We start from the raw sequence: 25,928 nt of genomic DNA, 5'->3' as shown, positions 1-25,928 counted from the left end.
CTTTTGTTTTTGTTTTTTACTATTATTATTGATATATTCAGCTTAACACAGGTCTCTGATTAATTCTACAAAGTTATAATAATAACAATTTATTTACCCATAATTTTTGTTGTTTTTTTACACTCAGTTTTTATTATAATAATACTAATAAATAAAAATAAAAAAAGGGCCCCTTAATCTATCTTCCTAGTCCAGATCCATGTTTGTTGTCCCCCCCCCCCAGGGGCCCGCCCCTCTCTCCTCCCCCTCCCTCCGTGCGGGACCGCAATGATTTAGAAGTTCAGGAATCCCACGTGACGTCACCGGGGGGGTGATGTAATGCTTCTGTAAATAGATCGTATTGTCATAGCTCTCCAGTCCAACGTGGTTCCTCTCTGGAGCGTCGCTCGTCCCTCTCTCCACTTGTAGGTAAGTTTGCTTTTCATTCACAAAAAAAGACGAACTTTCCAAAGAGCGCAGCAGCAGCAGGCAGCCTCAGCTCCTGATCTAACGGTTACGATCCACTTCCTATATTCTCCGATGTCTCCGTTTATGTATTAAATGGAGCTTTAAAAAGTTAAGGCGGCGGAACTTTTTGTTTTTGATTGTTTTGGATTGTTTTCTAATGTTTTCTCCTGGTAAAGCGGCATCAGACAGACTATAGTGGGGGGGTGTGACTCCATGCAGCTGTGCCGGCCGGCAGGCTGGGTTTGTTTATGAGCTGAACAGGTTGTTTTATTTACTGATCTATGGGAGAAAACCTGACTCTGGACCCGCTCCTTTTATCGGATCTGAATGAACCATAACCATCATTTCATCTTCTATATGGAAACTTTAAAAAACAGTAAGTCTGATCATTCTAAAACTGCTAAAAGTTCTGATTTATTGTGAAACAGTAGAGTGTCAGGTTGTCCCAGCTTGTGATCCGTAGTATCTTCAGGATTGAAATTAATCCCTTTTAAACCGGCAGCATATTGTCCATTGTTGGATTTGTGCATCTAGGATGACATCATGCTGCTGTGATGTAACCACTCTGACAGAAGGTTTTGCTGGAAATGTGCTGAGTCTGCTTTAATCCTGCACGAGTGCTGCTTGAAAAAAGAAGGGCACAAATGAGTGGAAATAATCCTTTAAAAATCCTCTGAATGATTTAAACATTAAATCAAACTTAATTTATTTTTGTTGCGCTTCCGACCCCTGTAGGCATGCAACTTCAATTCCTTCTCAGCAAATCATATAAACTTTGTTGTGTAGGACCTTGTGAACTGGTTTGTTTTATTTTGTAACCCATGTGTGCTCACACACGTACACGCACACACCTATGAAGTCACTTCTGCTTGCCTTAGGTTGGAAAATGGGGGCTGCGGCAGGTTCAAACCTGTCAGGAGTATAGGCCCTGAAGAGTGGCCCTCCCTATCTGCCGATTTTTCCTCCCTTAGTCACTGCCACTTGCCCTTTCCATTCCCCTCTCCATCACCCTTACGTTCCTCTTCCAACACCCCCGCCCCCCTTGACCTCACCCCCTCCCACTCTTTCCACTACTTATGGAAGCATATTCTGTTACTCTAATGTTTTTAGGCTCCTTTCAAAAGCTCTCACTCTTTCCCATAACATCAACACTCCGGTCGTCTGGTGACACCTGATGCTGGAGACTTAAATCTTTCTTCCTTTGCTGTTAGATGGAAATAAAGGACAAGCAAAATCTCACAGTGCCCCTAAAGAATGAGTCATGATCAGCAACATCAATGCATAAAAACCATGAAAATAAGGATCATAATGCCAAAGTACTTTAATACCCTTTTGGTGCATTGTTAGGCGTTACCTTCTCTTTTCCCATTCTGTGATGTTAGAGCTCAACATTAAAATGTTGAGTCAGATTTTATGAAGGTAAAAAGAATATCTGATATTTATTTTTTCCACAAACTGATAAGTGTGGAGTTCATTTGTAGAAATATTGTTCCCCTACACTTGAAGCTTTATTTACAAGATCTTTCCAACAGATATTATTTTCCTCCGCTCAAAGGGTTTTATCTAAAGGTTAAAACGTTTCATCCATTTAAATTGAGGTAATAGAGAACTGAAATAGAGGCTGGCTGGTATGTTAAAAAATAAATAAATAAATACATAAAAGCAGCGTAACCTTAATTTTCTCCTCACGGTAATGCAAACCCATGTGTAATTCCTTGATAGACTCCAAATAAGAAAAGACTCCCACAGCATGATGCTGCCACCGCCGTGTTTCACTACTAGGCTGGTGTTTTTTGGGTAATCTGCAGAGTCAGTTTTCAGCATTTTAGTAGCTGAGTTGTTGGTTGCACTGGATTTTATTTCAGGGTATCAGAGTAAAGAGAACTGATTTTAAAGGTGAGCCTTCCTTTTCGATGTTTTTAATCATACTTCAACAGTTTGCAGCTTTTTTTTTTCTAATCGTTTCATAAATTCCTCGTAAGGTAGAATAACGTATCCCCACAGCATGACACTGCGGCTTATATATGTCCCCATGGAGGAAGTGTTTTCATATTCATGTTTATGTACAGTATGTGTATCACTCGGTCATTGTCGTGGTTTTTGGCCTTGTCCAAAGAAATATAATCTATAATTTCCAGAAATACATTACGCATACCTTTCACAGTCAAGTGAATAATGTCTTACCTCTTAATGTATAATTTTTCTGTAAACTGGGCCATAAGGCTCTCTGTAGAGTTTCTTTCTGACCTCTGATGCACGAGGAATGCGTCCCTTTTTAGTGGTCAAGCTCTGCATTGACACATCCCTCTCCATTCCTCTGTTTGTGTAGGCTTGTGTATGACATGAATGACAAACAGGACAGGCCTTATGCGTGCGGCGCCCCTGGCTGCTCCCAGGTCAGTAGTACACAACATGAATCGAATTACTGTAAAAAGACTTTGATGATTTATGTTTTTATTATCTTCTCACGGAACTCGGTCACACATCACGAGAAAATTATAAAAATAGCGAGTAAACGCTATCAGAGAAATGACATCAGTCTTTTTTCTGCTCAGGAGTAAAATTTCCTTTAATACTGATAAGATTAAAAGCATTGTGACCGTGCAGGCAGATAAGAGAGATCAGCTGGTTTACTTGAACGACTCATATCTTGACGCATGTCTTTTATTGTCCCCGTCACTCTTTCCAATGCGTTCCAGCGCTTCCAGCTAGAGGAGCACCTGCTCATTCACCGACACAAGCATGAGATGACCCTGAAGTTTCCTCCCATAAAGACGGACACAACTTTTTCAGGTGAGATCAGAACATCCACAACCCTGAAGTGACTTCCCAAAATGGGTGGAAATGTATGTATGACATTTTGCTGGTGAAGATTCACAGTCATCCAGGTCATAGTCATTCAAAAAAAGTTCAAAAATAATCCACTGGACTGTGATTCCAAGTTTGAAGAAGTTTTGATTCCAATCCAGGAAGGTTTTTCAATTCAAATGATCAGAAATAGCGTTGAGTTCGAGGCTTTTTACAGTAGCCCAACAAAGCCTTGTTTTTGTTTACAAAACATAGGCCAGCAATTGCCTTTAACGACAGCCCTTTCAGAGACATAGACAGGTATGAGGAATTGCAGGCAAACAAAACAAAGCCAAACAACCCACATTAGAAAAGGGAGGACCCATTCATCAGTTTCTAAACAAAAACAAGGTTTTGATGGGCTGAAGTCTAGAACTCAACGCTACTTCTGACATTTCGAATTGAAAAAGCTTCCTGGATGGGAAGCGAGACGCCTTCAAACCTGGAAACCAAGTCCAGTGGATTGTTTTTTAACTGTTTTGGAATATACATGTTATTGCACCATGCATGGTGCTCTAACTTTTTCTATCAATTCAATATGTTATATACCATAACATTAGCCCAGGTTGCAGAGATTGTTAGTCAGATAAAAACAAAAAAGAGAAAGGTGGCAATAAGTCATATGAAACCTGATAAGCTCCATACAGGTTTCCTCCCCTCAGGTAGTCTGCAGGGTGAAACAGATTGGCTCGTGTTGCAGCATGTACAGTAAACTACGCTGGGTTAGGCCAAACATGGTTTGACTTGAAAACATGACGCTAAGGATGAGGCATCAAAAGCTAGAAAGATAATTAATAAATAAATAGATAAAAAACAACACAGCTATTGTAGCACCAGCGGCGTTTCAGAGAACAGGTTGGTATGCACTAAATCAAGGGTTAATATTAAGAATGTGCCACACCTGCATTCTGTATGAAAGGACAATGGAAACCATGTCTATAGCTGCATATACAAACTGGTCTGAAGTTTACATGCTCTCCTGTTTGGTGTGAAAAACATTCTTTGTACCTTTAAGACTGGATTTGGATCCAATGGGAAAGGATTTCAATGAATAAAAAAATTCAAATATACAAATTAGAATTTAGTAGTGAGTTGATTGAAAGTAATGGGTCCTCCAAGGCCATCAGGAAGCTTCTAGTGTCATTCCAGCTGAATGTTTAACCTCCCATTTAGTCAGAAACGGCAGGCTTTGTTGGAATTGCTCAGCTTTTGAAAGGATTGAAGTGTGGGTTGTTTCAGAGGCTTAACTAAATCTGCTTCTTCTGCTCTAAAATCATGCTTTCGTGTTTGTTCTTGTTCTTTATCAACCAATTTTTGTCCAAATTTTGTTCCTTAATATCAGAAATCAGTGGAAGTAGCCCCAATCTGCAATCTTCAACCAGACCCTTAAGATAAATACTTCTATCATTTTCCTTTATTAACATAAAAACTCTCTTCAAATTGGTCTTTTTTTTTATTTTAGTATCTTTAAAGCTAATTTTTTTATTTAACTTCTTAGTTATTCCTTTAGCAGCAGCAGCTGCTCCAGAAGGATGCAGTGCATGCTCATGCTGGTAGTGCGGAAAATTATTTAACATATTGCCTAAATGTGAGAAAGCAAGCTGAGATCAGATGGGTGAAAATTTAACACAGGGGTATTTTAACAGGTCTCTGATCACAAGTAAACATCAGTGGTTTTAAGCTTCCAGAATATGCTTAGAAAGGGGGTGTGTACCCTAAAAACAGGTAGTTTAAATTAGCTCAATTCCCACTAAACAAATGGTTTAATGTGAAGCCAGAATTACTGCAGGATCTTGTTAATGTCCAGAAAAAGTTTGGCAGAGGTACAACTCAAAGCATAGATTTGCAGATGCAGAATTTTGACCCTATATGGACTGAATACCATCCATGATAATACATTTAAGTATTTTCCTTCTTTAGAAGTCAACAGAAGTGGTGTTTTAAATTTTTTTGTGTCCTTAAAAGAAAATATAAATAATAACGTAGTAATAATGTTTATATTTAAGGATTAATAAGAACATTTCTTTAGTTAAAGAAAATTCAGGGCTCACAGACCCCTTGAACGCTTGCATTTAATATTTAGTCTTTGGACATTATACAACCTAATGAATAATAAATAAAATCTGTAATATTGGCAGCATTTTGTATTCAACTTCATAATGAACTCTGCTTCTTCTTTCTGTTTCCTGTTCCCTATGGAATCTTCCTGTTGTTTTTTTCCTTTCTGAAATTTCAAATGAGGTCACAATTGTATTTAAAAATACTCTAAACTTAGCTAAAGAATGTTCAAAAAGACTATATATATGATTAATTACATTTTCAAAACAGAAAAAAAGTGTGTATATCCTACAGTTAACAAAAATGATAGCTGCTTCAAATCAATTTGGAATAATTGAATCACCGATATCCGACCCTTATGTTCTAAATGCTGTCACACAATGAGATCTGTGAAAGGATCAGCTGGTTCTAGATGCAAACATCAGTGTGGGATCTAACCTCTGCAGACTCTCCCGCTGGGACCCTCGCCCCTATCCCATGTCCTGCAGTCTGTCTCGCCTCCAGCAGGAAATCTTGTGTCAAAACAAAGAGCCCATATGACCTCTGACCCCTGCATGTTTAGGCGGCTCAGAGAGACAGACTGATGTTATCAGAGCGTGAGGCTGGCTGCTCGGCTTTTCTCTCCTCCTTGCGTTACAACCTGGACATCGGTTGGTTTAGAACCTGTATGAGCTCCAACTGCAGGGCTGCAAGGCATAAACTTCTGCAAAAAGTTCTAACTCCATCTGTTCTTTGTGTGTCTGATTGCGTGTGATGTTTCCAGCCCAGACTCCGACCCCCACACGATTTCTGCAGAACTGTGAGGAGGTTGGTCTATTCAAAGAGATCGAGGAGGAGTTCCTTCAAGCCCAGGAAGAGGAAAAAAACAAACAGGTACACAAGAGCAAGGATTACTATTGGATTTTTTATAACGGAAAGCTTTATGGATCTGTAAGACACAGTGTAGATGTGTGCTTTATTGCTGCTAGGAATTTGCTTGCGAGGTCTGTGATGGTTTGTCTTGAGTGGCGTTTTTTTGTGAGGGGGATAAAGGGAGTCAAACCCAATTAGTCAGCTGCAGATATCTGACCTGCTGCAGGAAAGACAAACCAGGTGATCACATTCTACCCTCTAAATTAAACAGCCAGGGCACTTCAACACACCTTCATTCTGCTCCTAAAATTCAAAAAGAGATCCAAGCAGTTTGCTTTGCTTTCCTTCACTCTCCACAGACACTCTCTCATAATGGGCCGTCTTGTATGAATCAGCAACATCTGAAGCCCCAGCTTCAGCTTCAGCATCCTCCCCAGCCGCAGCTTCCTCATCCGCAGGCCCCGCTGCATCATCCCCAGAGCCATGGCCCAATGATGGCGCCAAGCTGCAGCCTGGCTGCCCAGCAAGCGCTGTCCTGCTCCTCTGCCACCTCCCAGTCAGGATCAGTGATCACCCAGGCTCCTTCCACCCTAACACATTCAGGGTGAGTATAGCTTTAATCTGGGTTATACATAGACACACACACAAACTTCTTTTAGATAAATATACCCATGTCATGTTTATTTTATCGTGCCTTGTATAAGAGTTTTATGCTCCTTTGACCTTTTAGGTCACCCTACACCTACAAACCTAAATATATGTTAATGTACCTTTATGTATTTGTGCTTCTAAAAAAAAAATGTTCACAACGATTAATCTGACCTGCATTCAATCCATATCTAGTTTAATTCCACCAATAATATACAGTTCAGCCATTTGGTAATCAGTAAATAAAGTCATGCAGTGTGTAATTATATGTGTTCTATGTGCAGTTTATCACTAGTCATGCAGGGAGGACAGCTAACATGTTGAACCCTTGTCAAATGAGATCTGAGCTGATCCCTCTGCCCTATTAAGAAAATAATTCAATATGTGGAGGAAAATGTAGGTCCGCAATAGGGAAAAATGGTCATGGCAACATCATGGTGTTAGATGCTTTGTTTAGCAGCAACAGGAAACGTGTCAGAGTAAATCGAATGAAGAAGAGAAATGATGGCAAGGGAATTTCCAAGGACGGTATACGGATGGATGGATGGATGGATGGATGGATGGATGGATGGATGGATGGATGGATGGATGGATGGATGGATGGATGGATGGATGGATGGATGGATGGATGGAAGGACAAATCTTCTCAAAGAAATGCCTCCAAAAACAACAACAAAATAAATTTTGTGAAAATGGAAGATATCCAAATTCCTTTCCAAGGCTCTACTGCACTGTTGCAAAGAATATTTGCATTTCATCAAAAATAAATCTTCTCTTCTCTGTCTTTCCTGTCTATGTTTTGGATATATTATAACTCACTCTGTCAGGCACCGACTGGCATTTTCCTCTGCATAATTCATTACCTCATTAATGAAGTGACAGCAAAGGAGGAAAAAGATCAAACATTCATTTACTGGGGGAACAAAGTGCAGATGGAGAACCGCTGCATAACACCCACTCAGTCCTGTTGACTCTACCCGCCCCACCGCCAGACTACTGCCTCTATTGTGTCTGTAAAAACTCAGAACCAGACTGGAGTCTCTCAGCGCCTGGGCAGCTTCCATGGCTCCCTGGTTATCACCCCGTTTAACTGACAGATTAGAGGAGTTCCTGTCTTTCATCCGACCAGCTCCCAACAACTGTTCCCACTTCTCCTCAGTTTGGCTCTGGATTTTTGAAACTGTATATAAATTACTATATATATATAAAATAGTTGACAGCCTTGCATGATGGAGATTTATCTCTGAAAGGGAGCCTAAGATGATAATTATGTTGCCTAAACAAATAGTAAAATAAAACAAGCAATAAACCCTACCACCTCCAAATAAGCAAGTGTTTTTTTTTTATTATTCATCTCAGATTACAGAATTCATTATGCTTTTTAAACCTAGCAGTAACAATCCCAAACCTTATTAAAAAGATCTGATCATTATGTATTATGTAAACCTGAAATTTCTTTAGTTTGTCAGAATAGTCAGCATTTTAGCATTTCTAATTAAATATTTTCTATATATTTGTATTTATTGCTTACCGGTATATTTAAGTCCTCAGTTAGAGAATAGAAAAGAAAACTAACAACAGCTTGCAGGAGGACACACACCCTGAATTTAACTTTCACATTTAACTGTTCTTACTATATATCTTCTGTCCTATATATAATTTTGGATTAGATCAGTCGAGGTGGATAAACAAAAGGTCCGTAATATCCCTGTTGATGATTAGCTGAGTCAGTAGAATGAGCTCCTAACATCTGCCCCGGCTCAGGCAGGCCATGGCAGGAGCTGACAGTCTGTTACCAGGCAGTAAATCAGTGCCAGCTCAATCCAGACATGGCATTAGTCAGTGAAACCAACAAAGTGCTACTGAATGAAACCTGTACTGTAAGACTGTTTCCAGTGGTGTTTATGAGACGTTACCATGGCGTCCTGGTTTGTGACTGTCTGGCGACAGGCCCTGTAAAGCCGTTTTGGTCACATTAGGAGGCGCTGTTTAGGTTTGACTGTACTTTTTTATGCTAAAGGAGACATAAATTCCCTGATTCAGTAATGACATCATAGCTGATGACATCAGGGAAGTCACGGAAGGCCCACGCTACCCGACTGGCCTACAGCCAGAAGGGTTAGGTCAGCAGCACATGGCACCCATGGCTCTGCTTCCCTGTGCCTTTATCCTACCTTTTAAGCTGTCAGATTTTTATCATGCTATTATTCTTCAGTGTTTTTCTTCTTACAATCCCTTTTTTTAATCCTTATTTACAAATGTCTTATTTGATAGCAGTCGTTTAGCCCATTGGAGGACATTTAGTTGGTGGTTGAATGAACCCTAGTAAATTCTTTCCATTCCTCTATGGTCTCCAACATGTTTTGTTTTTAGATGCTTATTATGTTTGCAGGCTCACAGAATTACTCATAGAATGATAATGTTTGTTTAATGAAGCTGTCTGGGAATAAAAAGTGCTTAAAATGATCAAAAGCGAACTTTGAGTTTAGATTTTGCACTACAGGGAATTTAATAGAATAGAATGGAATAAAATTGAATAAAATGGTGTGAAATAGAATGGAATGGAATGGAAAAGAATAGAGTAAAACAGAAAGGAATAGAATAGCTTGGAATGGAATTAAATAGAATAGAATGGGATGGAATGGAATGGAAAAGAATGGATTGGAACTGAATGGAAAACAATAAAGTAGAATAGAATAGAATGGAATGGAAAGGAATGAAAAAAGAATAGAAGAATTGCTCATATAATAATGTAATTTTTCAGCTGAATCAAATAATAGTTGTACTATGGAAATTATTTCAAATAAAGAATAGATGTAAAATAAAGAATGATTGAAAAACACTGCCCTACACTAATATAAAATCAACATATCCAATCCTTAAATGTATCTGATGTTGTTGCAATCAGTCTCTACTCTGAGGTCAGAATTTCCAATATCCAAGTACGAAAAAAAAAAACTGAATGTCAATGAAGTTGGAACTTTGACTTGATAGGTTAAAAAAGTTTAGTGATTAAAATCAAAAAGAAACAGTTCGGCAGCCATTGAAAAATAAAAACAACCACGCAAATAAAAGGCTACTGATTTCTGACTTGATTCTCAGAATTCTAATTTTAACTTTTATCTCAGAATCTGACTTTTTTCTCAATTCTGACCTGTATTCTCAGAATTTAAAGTTAAATTACTTAACATGACATCACCAAAGCTAAGGATTATTATTATTATAGAAGAAGAATTCTCAGATTAAAGTCAGAACTCTAAGAATAAAGTCATATTTTGAGATTAAAGTCAGAAATCAATAGTCTTTTTTATTGAGTAGCTTTTTTTTTCAATATCCTCTTTCATAAAAACAATGGCTGATATGGTTTAAAATAAACTTTTCTAAAACGCTTGTAAAATGAGTTTGAATTATGATGGTTTTTGGAAAGAAATTAGACAAAGTTTTTTAGAATATTGGCTCATTTTACTGTTGCTGATTTTGTTTTTCAACAGTTAAAAAAAATGTTTTCAAGAGAAAACTATTTTGCACCCCAGACTTACCATTGATATCTTGACACCTGTTTTTCTTTTTTCATAACTCTGGCTTTTAAAGATTGAATCTATTTTAATCATATTTTATCACATCATGCTAATATATTTTACCAATAAAGATATGGCCTATATGTCTCAACTTGCACCTCCCTCTGAACCAGAGAAGATGAAACTCTAGCTGAGGAAAGCTGCCTAGACTGACCTGTTTTTCTTTCTCTGCGACCGACCACAGGCCGGCTGCAGGGGCGCTGTCCTGCCTCCTTCACATGCGGAACAGACACAGGCAACCCCTGCCAGCCTCCTTACCTGGAACCCTCCCAGACCCGGCCATGCAAGGGGCATCTGCTCAGCACATGACTGTAAGTACTGGAGGCAGTGTTCTCATGCTCAAGTTAACGCACTTCCACTCATGCGTGAGTTCATATTTATGATTAGTAGGGAGATTTCTTGCATAAGCAGATCCTGCTTCCAAAATTATTAATATTTACTGCTGACTTTAAAATATTTGACACTTAGATTGCACAAATTAAACATATCGAACATCAGAAGAATGGTACAAATGAAGAAATCCGTTTATTTGACCCTTTTTTAGATGCTCTTGTGTTTTCTTATCACTAAAAAAAATTATTTGTGTCAATCTTTTTATTCAAGCAGATACAAAAGCAGATGTCCTGTGCAATGGGTATAGCAGCTCCTGGTCAGAGTCCCTCCTGTTGTTCCCCTCAGGTACCAAAAAATGTATTTTGACTCTAGCACACAACTACTTCTTAGCTAATACGCTTTAATGCACTTCAGTACAAATAGATTGGAGGTTTAACATACTGAAAATATAGCTTTGTACTTACTCTAGCCCGTGGTTTAATGATAAAAAAAAAAAGATAAAATAAAAGATAAGACTGGATCAGATATATAGAATCAGATTTCGCTTAATTGGCCAAGTTTTAGAGCTTAAACAAGAAATTTGCTCTAAATGTACAAACAATTTAAATATAAATACATACAAATGATGTGAAACTATCTTTTATGATGGACCACAGACCATTCATTGGTCGTGCTGTAAATAACAACATACCACGCGTCGCAGCTCATGGTGCATTGTATAATGAAAGTCAATCAGATTTAGGAATTAGTGGTGTTTGCAAGTCAGTAAAAAAATAAAAGTTTTATAATTCTTAGAAACCAGACATGCCTGCAGTTCATGAATACTACTACATCCGCCTGCTTTCATTAGATGTTTATAGCCTTTCTCAGCTTATTGTAGGCTAGTTGAAAGTGTGTTGTCTAAAATGGACTCAAAGTTATTTTACATAAAACAATAAATGAAGCTGATTATCCTAACTTGTGGTGCAGTTTGTTTGTGCAGATAAAGGCTGTTTCAGTTATCTAACATTTTAGCTAACTTCCAGTTTGTGTATAAAAAACCACTAACTTAGTCTAGTTCTAACCTATTATGACTACAGTAGATATCAGATGTCGGCTACTTAACATTCAGAGGCTCCTGAATTTATTTTTGTAGCCCAGTCACACACCGTATGATTGCTATTTGTATGCATAGGTAGCGTGCATAGGTTCAAATTTCAGAGAGTATAAAGAAACTCTGTTTGGTTTCCTGCTTCTTTTATATCACTTTCATTTCTAATCAGTATTGAGAATAAAGTGACTTTATATCCAAGTCACGCATTTTAAGCTTCTCCGTTCCATTATTCTTCATTGGGCCTCTTTCCATTTCTGATTTTTAACATGTTGGCAGTACAGTTGTATGTAAAGATTTTCTAAAAAGATTCATTGGGAAACAGAAACTTTTCTCTGTATTTGTCAGAAATAAAACACATAAATAGAGGACCTTCACTCTATATGCTTTATATTTACTTGCAAAGTCTTTTAGACTATGTTTCCAGTAGCTTTGCATAACAAGAGACCAAAAATCTAAACTTTTCTTCTTTGTATAAAAGTTCAGGTTTCAGTTAGATAGGATTAAGAGCATCATTTTTTTAATATTTTTAATCAACTTTAAGTTAAAAGGGTTGCAAAGCTTTTTAATTTTAATTTCAAAGCCATCTTTGAAGGAAAACCTCCACATGTTACATTGGGCCAAATTACATCATATTGCCTCTCATGCATATAAATACATCCTGTCACACCGTCAGGTTATGTGTCTGAACCTTCAGCGATGTATTTTAGTTATAATCAAGTGTTATCAGGTGGTATTCATACCAAGGTGTGAAACGGGAGGCTGCTCCTTTAAAACCACGGGAGGTGCATTAACATGCCTCTGTTGTACAGAAACGCTGCACTCAGCTCAATTGGAAAAACAAACATTTGACAAGTGGATCAGTGTTTCACATACAGTTTTATGTCTTCATTCACTGATCCCTCTTTATTGAAATATCAAAGTGGTGTGTCATCGAGGCCGAGAAGACCCATGATGTAATCAGCGGCCCCAGCGTCATGGTGTTTGTATGTAGTAAACAGAGCTGAAATACTCATGCCCCATCCTGCTACGTGTGTGCGTGTTTGTTTGACTGGCGGCCTGGCAAAGTTGGCGCAGACATGGCGATGACCTCATCCTTGGCATCGGCTTAATGTTTTTTTTTGTGTTTCTAAATGGTGGAGAGAGAGTGAGAGAGAGAGAAGCTGCCTCTTCTCTTAAAGAAATATTGTGTAACAGCAAGCAGATAGTAATATTGCCGGGCATGGAGAGTTGGGAGGGAGGTGATGTCATGCTCCAAACACGACCTCTCCCTATCTCGCTGAGTGTGGGAGAAAGGTGAGATGAGGTTTAATTTAACTCCCTACAGTCGCTTCAGTCAGATGATACAGGGGAATAATAAAGTGTGAGGGGATCAAGCTGCAGATGGTAGCATTTGTATGGGAACACATTATCCTTGCTATCAACAGTTGTCAACACTGTTGAAGATCGAAGAAATTCCAATTATGGACAGGAGCATGTTATTGTTTTACCTTAAAGGACGACTCACCCCGTTCCTTAAGGAGGAAGTGCTAATCCATAGAAAGATCACAAAGTTCACTATCCCAACGGAGGCATGTTCAAGCCAGAGCTAGGTTGCAACAATTATACAATAAATGGATGAAACATTTATACAGAACTACAAGACATCTGTATATACAGTTTATATCTAAAAAACGGCAAATCTGGGTCCTTGAGTAAGACCTTTAACCCCAGACTGCTCCCCGGATGCCACACAATGGCAGCCCACTGCTCCCCAAGGGGATGGGTTAGATCCAGAGAGTAAATTTCCCGATTGTGGGACAATAAAGGGAATTTTATTTATTATTATTAAAATAACGTTAGTTGTCCATTAAGTTTTTTTATTTTTTATTTTATTTTAGACACTTCAAAGGGATATTGTTTAGGGATAAAAAAAAATCTATTCAGTGTTCATCTATAATCTCTAATTCAATCTGAAAAACTCAATTAGAAGAAATTTATTGACACAATTATTCTTTGGCGCTCAGACCTCAGCAGGAAACATAGCGCTTAATTTTTATCGATATGGATTAACAGGAGTAAAGAATTGGGCTTTTTCCCCCCAGGCCTGAAACTGTTGGTGGAGTGAAGATAGATGAAGTTGGTCAGTCTGTAGACTGCTGGTTAGAGAGACGGTATGCTGAGCTTTATGGGGAGATCCAGTTGCCTGCATGGGCTGAAACTAGAGCTTCACTCAGGGACCTGGAAGATAGAAGTCCAGTTGGATAACACAGGTTCAGAGAACCTGTCAATGATGAGAAAGCATGAAGTGACAGTGGAGAGGTAAAACTCCCCGTTGGGAAGAAACCTCTGGCAGAACCAGGCTGAACATGGCGGTCTTCTGACGGACCTGTTAAGATGAGACGCGGAATGCAGTAAGAGTCCGGGAGGAATGACACTCTGATGAAGTTTTAGCTGCAATGGTGGAGGAGGGGCTGGAGGTGGGATGAAACGGGTCATCAGAATGAAGTCAGACAGCACATCCACCACCTGTGCACTTAGAAGCAGACCAGCGGATCGGAGGCCTTTAAAGATGAACTTGAAAGTTGATTGGCTTTAGTGGAGGTTCAAGGTTCAAAGCTGATTGATTGAGTCGCAACTGATGTAGGATAGCAATTAGTTTCTTCAGTTGAACTTCCGCCTAGGCTCCATTACACACAGTGTTAGTAGACAAGGTGTTGCACGTTTTTTTGCTAGTGCTCTTCCATCATAGCAACATTTTAAAGCTTTTTTTTGTATGCGTAAAAATGTACAGCATATACAGTTGTGCTTGAAAGGCTTCATAACTTCTCATTAAAGAAAATGATCAATTCACACTAGTAATTCAAATAACAAAAAAACTGAAAAAGTAATACAAAACTCAAATGTACTAAATAATAATTAATTAAACTAAATATGTATTATGAATTTCTGTTTAAAAGAAATTCTAAAAAAGAAAAAAAAAAAAACTGTCCCAGACAAATTTAAGTACCTTGTTGATGAACAGTGACTCAACATACCTGCAGAAATCAGACTGAACATTTTCTGAACATTACAGAAAACACCTGATTTTAACACCTTGACTCAAAGTGCTGCTCCAAAAAGTTTAAGTTCAGTTGCTCCATGAGGCTTGTTTACTTTTTTATTTATTAATATACATATATAGACATGTGTACATATAGACATTATTTCTTTTGTCAATTTCAATTTATTTGACTGACAGCTGATTGTTTTCTGCCTTTAATAGAAGGTTATGTGAACTTTAAAGCACAACTTTACCTATGGTACTTATAAGGGAATTTCAGGTCCACAAATGACCAAAATGTAGGTGAAATACTTACCAAATATATCAGGGTTTATAAAGATTTCAGATAAACACTTGTTTCAGCAAGTTTAATACATTTGTTATTACCACAGCAACTTAAGAGGATGACATATATGACTTTTAATTAAAGATAAAAAAAAAACAATCCGTTAGAGAAATCCTGATCTGTAAAAGCAATGCTAAATTCTAACTCCTGCACCACACTAATGTACCGGTATGTCTTTCTAGCTTTTCAACCCTGTAGGAATAAAGGTAAATAATCTACCTTAGGTAAATAATGTCTCTCATTGATCCTGATATGGAACTCATGAAAGCACTAAGCAGATGACCTATGACTTGACCTCATACGCTATGCAATAACCTTGTCTGCTTCGAAGAAATTGTCACCTTGGCATGCCAAATGCTGTGACTCAAACAATGGAGCAACCCTTTCCCTCATTATTTCAGCTATAAAATAATTTCTCTCTTAGGAGCACTGCATTAAGCACTTAAAATTTATTATGAACATAAATGGCAAGAGAGAGACAAACAAAAAAAAAAAAAAAAGAAAAAACAGATGATTTGAAGATGTTTCTTTCCCCCCAAAGTGGGTGGCCTTTTATTTGACTCATTGTCTTTCTACGTTTAGAGACCCAAGCTGACAATGGGGCATCATTACCAACATCAACACCCAGGGATGCTCGCTATCAACAACTCTGTGACATCCATGGGTCACATGATGGAGATGATGCCACAGCGCCACCATGCCCCTTCACTTCAACAGCAACATCCCCATCCTCATCATCCCCACCACCCTAATCACCACCATCATAATCATCCAAGTCAGCCACCACAGATTCCAGCTCCACCCCACATCTACCAACAGAGATGTCATGCTCCACCTCCACAACACCTGGGAAGCACTCAAAGCCTTCAGCTTCACCAGTCAGGGAACACAGCGCTCTCTCATGCTCATCAGTCCCCTCCATCACGCCTGCAGCAGAACTCCCCACCCGCACCCCCACTATCTGCCCCACCACAGGTGTTTAACGTGGAAAACATCTCCATATGCGCTTTAATTTTGCTTTCAAGTTGAGCTAAGTGTCTGCATTTTTTCTTTTTTATCCAGTTATCACCAGTTGCACAACAGATGCAGCCATCTCACTCTCAGCATGCAGCGCAGCCAAGCTGCAGCGGCAGCAGCAGTGGGGGCAGTAGCGGAGGAGGAGCTGGAGGAAGCAGCAGTCGTCGCAGAAGAACGGCAGAACAGGACCCAGATGAGCGCAGGCAAAAGTTTCTGGAGCGTAACCGGGCTGCTGCGACCCGCTGCCGACAGAAGAGGAAACTGTGGGTTTCATCACTGGAGAAGAAGGCAGAGGAGCTTACGCACACAAACCTACAGCTACAGGTGTGCAATCCACTTTGTTTGTCTTGGAATAAAAGAAAGCAGAATTTAATCATCAACTCAAATCAAAAACTTAATGTTGTTTTTTTTATGTTGAGATCTTACTATATACAGGTGCTGGTCATAAAATTAGAATATCATGAAAAAGTAGATTGATTTCAGTAATTCCATTTAAAAAGTGAAACTTGTATATTATATTCATACATTACATACAAACTCATATATTTCAGATGTTTATTTTGTTTAATTTTGATGATTACAAATGACAACAAATGAAAATCTCAAATTCATCATATCAGAAAATTAGAATATTGTGAAAAGGTTCAAAATTGATGGCCCCTGGTGCCACACTCTAATCAGCTAATTAACTCAAACCACCTGCAAAAGCCTTTAAATGGTCTTTCAGTCTAGTTCTATAGGCTACACAATCATGGGGAAGACTGCTGACTTGACAGTTGTCCAAAAGACGACCATCGACACCTTGCACAAGGAGGGCAAGACACAAAAGGTCATCGCTAAAGAGGCTGGCTGTTCACAGAGCTCAGTGTCCAAGCACATTAATAGAGAGGCGAAGGGAAGGAAAAGATGTGGTCGAAAAAAGTGTACAAGCAAGAGAGATAACCGCACCCTGGAGAGGATTGTGAAACAAAACCCATTCAAAAATGTGGGGGAGATTCACAAAGAGTGGACTGCAGCTGGAGTGAGTGCTTCAAGAACCACCACACACAGACGTATGAAAGACATGGGTTTCTGCTGTCGCATTCCTTGTGTCAAGCCACTCTTGAACCACAGACAGCGTCAGAAGCGTCTTGCCTGGGCTAAAGAGAAACAGGACTGGACTGCTGGTGAGTGGTCCAAAGTCATGTTCTCTGATGAAAGTAAATTTTGCATTTCCTTTGGAAATCAAGGTCCCAGAGTCTGGAGGAAAAGAAGAGAGGCACTTCATCCACGTTGCTTGAAGTCCAGTGTAAAGTTTCCACAGTCAGTGATGGTTTGGGGTGCCATGTCATCTGCTGGTGTTGGTCCATTGTGTTTTCTGAGGTCCAGGGTCAACGCAGCCACATACCAGGAAGTTTTAGAGCACTTCATGCTTCCTGCAGCTGACCAACTTTTTGGAGATGCAGATTTCATTTTCCAACAGGACTTGGCACCTGCACACAGTGCCAAAGCTACCAGTACCTGGTTGAAGGACCATGGTATCCCTGTTCTTAATTGGCCAGCAAACTCTCCTGACCTTAACCCCATAGAAAATCTATGGGGTATTGTGAAGAAGAAGATGCAATACACCAGACCCAACAATTCAGAAGAGCTAAAAGCCACTATTAGAGCAACCTGGGCTATCATAACACCTGAGCAGTGCCACAGACTGATCGACTCCATGCCACGCCGCATTGCTGCAGTAATACAGGCCAAAGGAGGCCCAACTAAATACTGAGTGCTGTACATGCTCATACTTTTCATGTTCATACTTTTCAGTTGGCCAACATTTCTATAAATCCTTTGTTTTTATTGGTCTTCAGTAATATTCTAATTTTCTGATATGATGAATTTGAGATTTTCATTTGTTGTCATTTGTAATCATCAAAATTAAACAAAATAAACATCTGAAATATATGAGTTTGTATGTAATGTATGAATATAATATACAAGTTTGACTTTTTAAATGGAATTACTGAAATCAATCTACTTTTTCATGATATTCTAATTTTATGACCAGCACCTGTATTTTATGTGAGTGGAGGGAAAAACGATGCATAGTGTTAAAAAGTTTTTATCAAATACAAATCTGAAAAGGTGGCGTACATTTATATTCCAGCCCCTGAAGACAGTATTTTACTAAGACCCTTTTTAACTGCAAGATGTTTTCTTTATTTTGAAAATGAACATCCGTTTTTCAGTCTTGCGAAAGATTCTGTGTTCAGAATAAAACTACACAGACCTTCTCCGCCTCTGTCATTTAGGCCTGTGCGATAATGTCCCTCCATTTTACAAGTATGCATTTCACCCAAATTTTTAGATTTATGTCATTTTAATACATAACAAATTCCCTTTTCTTTTTTTTTTTTTTTTTTTCTTTTTTTTTTTTTTTTTAGGACATTTTAACACAAATCTATCAAACAAACCTTCCATAATGCAAATCCATTAGTTTGATTATAGCTTATTTATTCAAAATACATAATTGTCTGTATTTTAATAATCAATAAATTATACTTACTTAAAATGATTAATAATGAGTATATCTATTTAAAATACATAAACCGTATTGTTTAATTGTATAATAATCGGGTTACCTTTATGCAATTTAGACCATAAACTTTATGTATTCTGAATCAACGCGCTTATTAGAATCTTATTATTATTAATACTTAATAAATAGAGCTGATGATTACGCTTTATAATACAAATGAATATGCCTCATGTAAGGTTTATTAAATAGGTTTGTTTTAAAATTATCTAAAAAAATAAAATGGGAAATTGTTACATCATAAGGTAACATAAATCTTAACATTTGGGTGAATATTTCTGTGAGCGTATGTCTTGGTCTACGATTCCTTAAGTGTGTAATTGAGATAAAAATTAGCATTTGCTTTGTTTCTATATGCGAACAAGTTCAAGTGTTTTATATATATACTCCTACAATGTCTGTATCCCCAGAACGAGGTGACATCACTGAGGTCGGAGGTCGGCCAGTTGAAGCAGATCCTGCTCACCCACAAGGACTGTCCCGTCACTGCTCGGCAGAGAGAGGCACAGGGGTACCCCAGTGAGTAAAACCCCTCACCCTGCACCTCTATCTAGACAGCCCAACAGCTTCCCCAAATCATCACCACTGACCACTGAAGCTATTGTTCAAGAAAAGTATTCCTTTAAAGCAAAAAGGGAAAAAAAACTAAATGGTGGCATGTTGTTTTGCTATGAAAAAGCACTGTTGTGTTCAGACAGACCTTAAACTGTTTCATGCAGCACTTTGGAGTAAAATCAGCTTTTAACCCCTACTTTCTCCAAGTATTTTTGATGCACTTTTGTTACTCAGGAGAGTTGATCAAACACCTTGGAATATCTGTCGTCATTATATTTAAAAAAAACCTTGCATGTTGCACTCCAGACAGGGTAAAGTGTATGTCCAACATACACTAACTGACTGTCATAACAAAATTTTACAAAAGGCTTTTATGCAATAACAAGCCTGGGATATATTCCTATATTTTTATTGATGTATTTTTTACCTGTATGTACAGTATTTGGTTACAATAAAAAAAAAAAGATGTTTTCATATTAACTGAGCTGAAGTTGGTTTTTATTTATCTCAAATATATGAAAAACAAAGCTCATTCCATGAGTGGAAGCCCTGAACATTTATAGGTGACTTTGACAGATGTCTCTGTGTCCAGCTGCAGGGGTGAGTCCAGGAGGAAGTCCCACCCCTGCAGATCCTGAGACTCATCTGCACGCCGTCCAGCACAACAGTGTTTCCACCTCCTCAACTGCCGGATCCGACATCGGGCACGGCCCCCTTACCGGACTCTGAAAATCCACATGTATCCAGAGCTGTTTGACAGGAGTCATCAGCTGACATTTTTTTTTTCTTTTAAGATGCAAAAACGAGCCTTGTTTGAAAACTTGGATGTCAGCTTCGAACCTTGCCCGGATGCAAAAAATATCTAAAGCTGTTAACATTAACACACCTGCACCTCTGACGTACGGGCTACCCTGACACAGACAATCTCAGCTCATTTTGCACTAACTTTAACAAAACTTCTAAATGGTACATTGCCTGCTGAAGTATTTCACTTCATCTAAATAGAAACCAACATAAAGAAGTGGGTTAATGTGTTGGAGGAAGAAAAGATTCACAAAAATAGTAGAATTGATGCCATGCATTTACATCTGCCACTCTTTATTCTGAACACCACTAAATACATAAATCCAGTTCAACCAGTTGCTTTCAAATATAATGGGATCAGTAGACAGTCTACCTGGATGCAGTTTCATCTCAGTAATGTTTCTTTTCCCAATGGAAAATACAGTGGTGCAAACATTATGCTTTGGGATTCTCTTCTTTAGCAGGTGCAAAAAAGCTAGACAGAGTTGATGTGAACATAGTTAGAGCTACATGCAGGAGAAAAAAAGGGAACTACTTGAAACCTACCCCAAAGGACTTGCAGCCATAAGTTTGTTGAATATAAAAATATTCTATATGAAATGTATGGCGGAATGCACAGTGAACTGTTGAGATTTTTTCCCCTAAATGTTCAAAATACAGGCATCTCTTTTCTTCCTCTTCACATAAACTGCTTTGTGTGAGTCCAACATGTAAACTCCCATGAAAGTGAAATGAATTGTAAAACAATTGGTTAAAATTAAAAGAGTGCAATTACCTCTGTAAGGCTCTGTATGTGACTAACTTGGCAGCTGCTGTGACACACCTTATGCCTTTTTTTTGTAAGCAAAGCAAAAAAGAATCACAGAGTAAATAACACAACAGTATTTTTTTAATAAGTAATTAATTTCATTACAAAATTGTATTTTTTAACATTGTAAATGTTATATTCTTGTAAATAAAATCGGTCAACCTGAAATCTGTGTTACAGAGCCATATAAAAGGAAAGAAAGATCGAAAACAGGGTTTCACGAAAGGCACTTTTTATATGATGAAATTGTCACTAAATATCTACAGACTGCACTTCATGTTTAAATCCTACTCAGATCATTTGCGTTTCAATTTAACATTTTGTACTGTAAAGACATGGAGTATGGCTGTAAATCTCATACTAAAATAAAAAAATATTATTCTGTCATCTTCATAGTCTTATGTTCTTTTTCATTAATGAAAAAAGAGGAATTTTTTCTAATGGTTGCTTGTTTTGGAGGGGAATTAAACAGAATGTCTAAGGCCTAAATAAACTTTGTGGTATATACTGCCCCCTAGTGACCATTCTGGTGTATAATCGCGTTTAAACACAGAACAAAGCTTTATTAGGTTTTTCCTACATGCCCTCATAAATATTTCTTCATATATCACCACAGACACTTTTAAAATTTTATTTTCTTTTAGTTTATTTTTTTAACATAACTCATATTAAACTATATACATATACATGTTTAAAACAGTAGTTAGGAGTGAGCAAAATTAGAATTAGTTATGACAAGCCTTAATAATTGACTTCATAATGTTCAGGTGCTTTTAAAAAATATTCTTTGCACATATCCGTGGATCTGCACTTTATTTTTTGTTTTTCTCTGGCATAAAATGCTGGAGATACTCCACCCTACTAACTCAAACACAGACTAAACATCGCCAGACCTTACATTTAGTACTGGAAGAGTCTCAGAGACAGTACATATTTTCCTTTAAAGCTGTATGTTTATTGTTTTATGCTTCATCTGTGAAAACCTTAAAATTTATCTAATATACTTTGATGTATAAAGATGACATTGAGTGTAAAATGAGAGAAATATACCAAATAAAACAATACATATAACATTAACAGACACAATGCATACCTTACTTAACTAAATCTTCCACAAACACTTCAATGACAATTAAGTCACATTGTTGGGGACATTTACTACCAGAAAGCAGTTTATGCACAATTGAGAGATGATTTCATTGTGATTTTGTGTTTGGGAGTAATATAAAATGACATGATTGCCTTTAAAAAAGGTATAAAAAAATAATAATAATACAACCAGTACATATATTTCTGCCAACCAGCAGCCTTCGTGACGTTCTGTACAAAAATGAGACAATATGATGTCTTTGAATTGGTTATTAGCACCATTGCTGAAATCAGTGGTACAACATTCAATGTGTGCACACATCCACTCGCATAACAATATCACATATTCAGAGACATTCACAGGTTTCACATGAAAGGGGGAAGGGCCTCGTTAAGGAAAAGGGAAGTCTGAGGAACTTGGACTCCCTCTGGAGTCTGGAATGATCATCATGAGCTCAGCTGTTCTACAGGTGAAATATGTTATGAGCTTTTTTTTCATCCAAAACCTAACCTACAGTCGGAAAGTGGTATTTTAGGATTTCAAAATATTCAACTTAGTCAGATTCACATATCTATAGTTACCTTTTTCTTAGTCAGAGAATCTCTGCATATCACTGTCTCTGCGAACACCACAGTTGTCTAAAAATCGGTCGCAAGGGAACTCAATCAGGTCTCCTTCCTCCAGTGGAGAAAGCCGAGCCGCTCGGCTGCTCTGGAAGCTGGTGAAGTCCGTGGAGGCAGAAGCTGCTGCTGCTGCTGTGGGACGGAACGGCCTCCTGGTGGAGTACATGTGGCGCACGTGAACGGCTGACTTCCTCCTTCGCAGCCTCCTCCTGAGCCTCCGCCCAAGCCACAATCCACTGATGGCCAGGAGCAGGATAGCATTCCCCACTAGTGTCACCACAGTAACCAGCTGGAGGTCAGAGGTCAGTGAAGCACTGCCATGCTGGCTGTTCTCCTCAGGAAGGGTGACCACCCCTACACAGTGGTCACGGGGTGCCACCTGGCACACTGACCCACCGACCACTCCTTCCACGCAGATCACATAGGTCACACCTGAGGTGAGTTCTCGCAGAGTTACAGAGCGAGAATCAGATTTGGCGTAGACGTAGCGAGGGAAACGTTCTGGAACGCCAAACCTGTCAAACAGAATCCGATAGTGTACTTCATGTAGGCCAGGTTTCGGCCCTGGCGTGTAGCGATGATGATTCCTGCTCATCCAGGAGACGGTAAGAGTGCTGGACGTCACCTGATCCACTGAAACATTGGTGATGAAATGTCGGTTGAAGACACAAGGATCCGATATAACAGGCAGAGCTCGCTCTGAATCCGACCTTAGGAGATCAAACTTTTCTCCTGACTGGACCACAGAGCTGGTATTGGTGTTTGCTGGATGACTCGGTTTGGAGGTTACTAATGAATCCATTTTAGGGATAACATTTGACCTGTGCCTGTCTCTGGGACGTTTACCAGCCTCTGCAGCAGATCGGGACTCTTTCTTTGTTTTTTTTTCTTTCAGGATAGAAGGTTCTTCTGCCTCCAGGCTCCCTTGGTCTCCTTGGATTTCTGCCTCTTTCTGGCCACTTTTTTTCTTTCCCTCCCTTTCCTCCCTCATCATTATACCACCCCTCTTAAAATTTCTTGAAACTTCTCCTTCCTCCAGCTCTGTTTTATTTCTTTCTCCCAGCTCCATTTGATCCTCTTTACCTCTCCTCTCACCATCCAACTTTTCTCCTTTTCTATCAAACTTCTTTTGTGGGCCTCCTCCCTGACTCTCTGCAGGCCCAGCTCCACTCTTGCAGGAATGGTTCCAGCCAGGCTGCAGCTGGGAGCTGTTCACATAGTCCAGATATACCCCCCTCAGGATTTCAGGATAATGGCATTGCACAAATACAGTCAACAGCCTGCTCTGGGAATGAGCAGAAGTCATCCATTTCTTCAAATCTTCAAGGCGACAGTCGCAGGTCCAGTTGTTGCCATGGAGATCGATGTCCTGGAGGACATTGCTGAAGGCAAAAATCTCACCTGACAGACTGGTGAGAAAGTTGTTTTTTAAACTTAGCACTTTTAAGTATTTTAATTTCGAAAAGGCCAAAGAATCCACGCTGGAAATCCGGTTGTGACTCAAGTCCAGGACTTCCACCCTCTCCAAAGGATCAAGCCATCCAGCAGTGATTTCCTCCAGCTCATTGCCATCAATCAGAAACTCCCTGAGGCTTGACAGCCCTTTCAGAGCATCTCTATCCATATGTGAAATCCTGTTGTTACTGAGGGAAAGCTTGGCCAGCTTTTTCAGGTTTTGGAAGATGTGATTTCCAGCATGCTGGATTTCATTTTCAGACAGCAGCAGAGTGGTCAGGGCTCTGAGGGGAGAGAAGGTCAGGATGCTTGTTAAGGCTGACTGCTTGTTGTGGGCCAGGTTTAGAAAGCGCAGGTTGGTCAGTTTGGAGAAAGCATTTCTGTGGATGTGTTGAACTTTGTTATGTTCCAGGTGAAGATACTGGAGGCTGGTCAAACCTTTGAAAACAGAATCTGGCAAAACCTCTAAAGAGTTACCATCCAGGCGCAGTTTGACCAGCTTATCCAAGTTCAGAAAGTTATCTGGGGTGATTTTCTTAATGTGGTTGTTGTTGCAATAGAAAGTGGATAGTTTTTTTAGGTGTTGTAAGCTTCCAGCAGGTAAAGCTGTTAAAAGATTATGTCCCAAGTAAAGCTCCTCCAGCCTGGATAGTTTCTCGAATCCCTTTGGGTGAATGATTGCTATTTGGTTATACTGTAAATTCAACCTCACAAGCCTAGAGTACCGTGAGAAATCTGAAGCAGAGATGTTAGTGATAAAGTTACCCCCGAGGCTGAAGATCAGCGCATCATCTGATGGTTCCGCGGCTGTTTTGGGCACCGTAAGTAAGCCGCGATTCGCGCACGCAAGGTGCCTTGAATGCGCGCAGTCGCAGCCTTCAGGACAAAAGTCCAACACCGGAGAGGAAGATGAAAAGCCAGTGAACGACAGCAGGAAAAGGCATATCACCACCAGGGAACCGCTGCTCCCCTTTTCCATGTTCGTTGCTCAGGTGTAGGCGCCCCTCTTCTCTGTCACGCTGCAGAGCGACCCCTCCATAACTCCCAGCGCGATCCAAAAAGTGATCAGCACCTCAGACGCGATGCTTCATCTGCTTCAGGACAGCAGCTCAATTCATCTAAAGCTCTCTGGTGCCGCTCACCTCCCGAATGCATCCTCCATCCCCCCAAGTGGTCATCTGCTGCGAATTACAGAACACACTTACATGCACAAACACACACACAGCAAGAAGTCCCTCCCAGCGCAACTCTGCGACCCCGCCAGATGTGCGCGCTTCTCCTTTACGCACGAGATTCAGCAGAGCTGAAGACTCTTTGACCGAGTTTTTTTGCGCGCCCCCGCGGACTGGATCAGATTAGTGCATGGATGCTGGGAGATTTCCTTCCCACGGAACCCCAGGAGAACCCCCTGCCCACAAAACAACCAACTGGCCCCTCTTTGTAAAACACTTCACTTTAGAAAAAATAATCAGCTAAGTTGAGCCTGAGGTGTTTTTTTTTATATCACCACTGAGCTCAGCAGGAACAGAGCATACAAAGCCCTCAATAAGGGTCCACTCATTTAGTCTGCAGGCTCTGTGTACAGAAGGAAAATTATCATCTACCAGTCTGTAATGGGATTTGCATTCTCTCATTAAGGCGTCTGTGTGCTGCAGGGGACCATAGGGAGCACAGATGGTTTGCATTTGTGATGAAGAATTAAAAAGGGTGTGTAAGACTGCTGGAAAGACTTGCTGAATGTGAATTATAGAGTGATGCAGAATCTAAATACAGTCTGAGGGGGGTTGAT

At 39.4% G+C, this 25,928-nt stretch overlaps 2 protein-coding genes across 5 annotated transcripts; one reads left to right on the top strand and one right to left on the bottom strand.

Moving 5' to 3' along the window:
- The first annotated feature begins 292 nt into the window (after positions 1–292).
- Positions 293–21,358, top strand: creb5a (cAMP responsive element binding protein 5a). Of its 4 annotated transcripts, none has more exons than XM_038279194.1 (11): positions 293–408; positions 2,777–2,843; positions 3,147–3,240; positions 6,116–6,225; positions 6,564–6,808; positions 10,615–10,741; positions 11,037–11,108; positions 15,804–16,196; positions 16,284–16,562; positions 19,215–19,323; positions 19,952–21,358. In XM_038279194.1, the coding sequence occupies exons 2-11, from the start codon at positions 2,790–2,792 to the stop codon at positions 20,086–20,088; spliced, it is 1,620 nt and encodes a 539-aa protein (XP_038135122.1). In that variant the 5' UTR covers positions 293–408; positions 2,777–2,789; the 3' UTR covers positions 20,089–21,358. The 4 variants fall into 4 exon arrangements, with proteins under 4 accessions (XP_038135122.1, XP_038135119.1, XP_038135123.1 ...); XM_038279191.1 differs by having other exon boundaries at positions 11,034–11,108; XM_038279195.1 differs by having other exon boundaries at positions 11,034–11,108; positions 19,923–20,095.
- Positions 21,031–25,380, bottom strand: tril (TLR4 interactor with leucine-rich repeats). The gene has a single exon (XM_038279190.1). The coding sequence runs from the start codon at positions 25,116–25,118 to the stop codon at positions 22,650–22,652; it is 2,469 nt and encodes an 822-aa protein (XP_038135118.1). The 5' UTR covers positions 25,119–25,380; the 3' UTR covers positions 21,031–22,649.
- Positions 25,381–25,928: the final 548 nt, after the last annotated feature.

Source organism: Cyprinodon tularosa, unplaced genomic scaffold, assembly GCF_016077235.1.
Source record: "Cyprinodon tularosa strain WSP-4 unplaced genomic scaffold, ASM1607723v1 ctg149, whole genome shotgun sequence".
NCBI lineage: Eukaryota > Metazoa > Chordata > Actinopteri > Cyprinodontiformes > Cyprinodontidae > Cyprinodon > Cyprinodon tularosa.
Note: the sequence above shows the minus strand (reverse complement) of the source record. Positions and strands in the feature narration are given on the sequence as shown.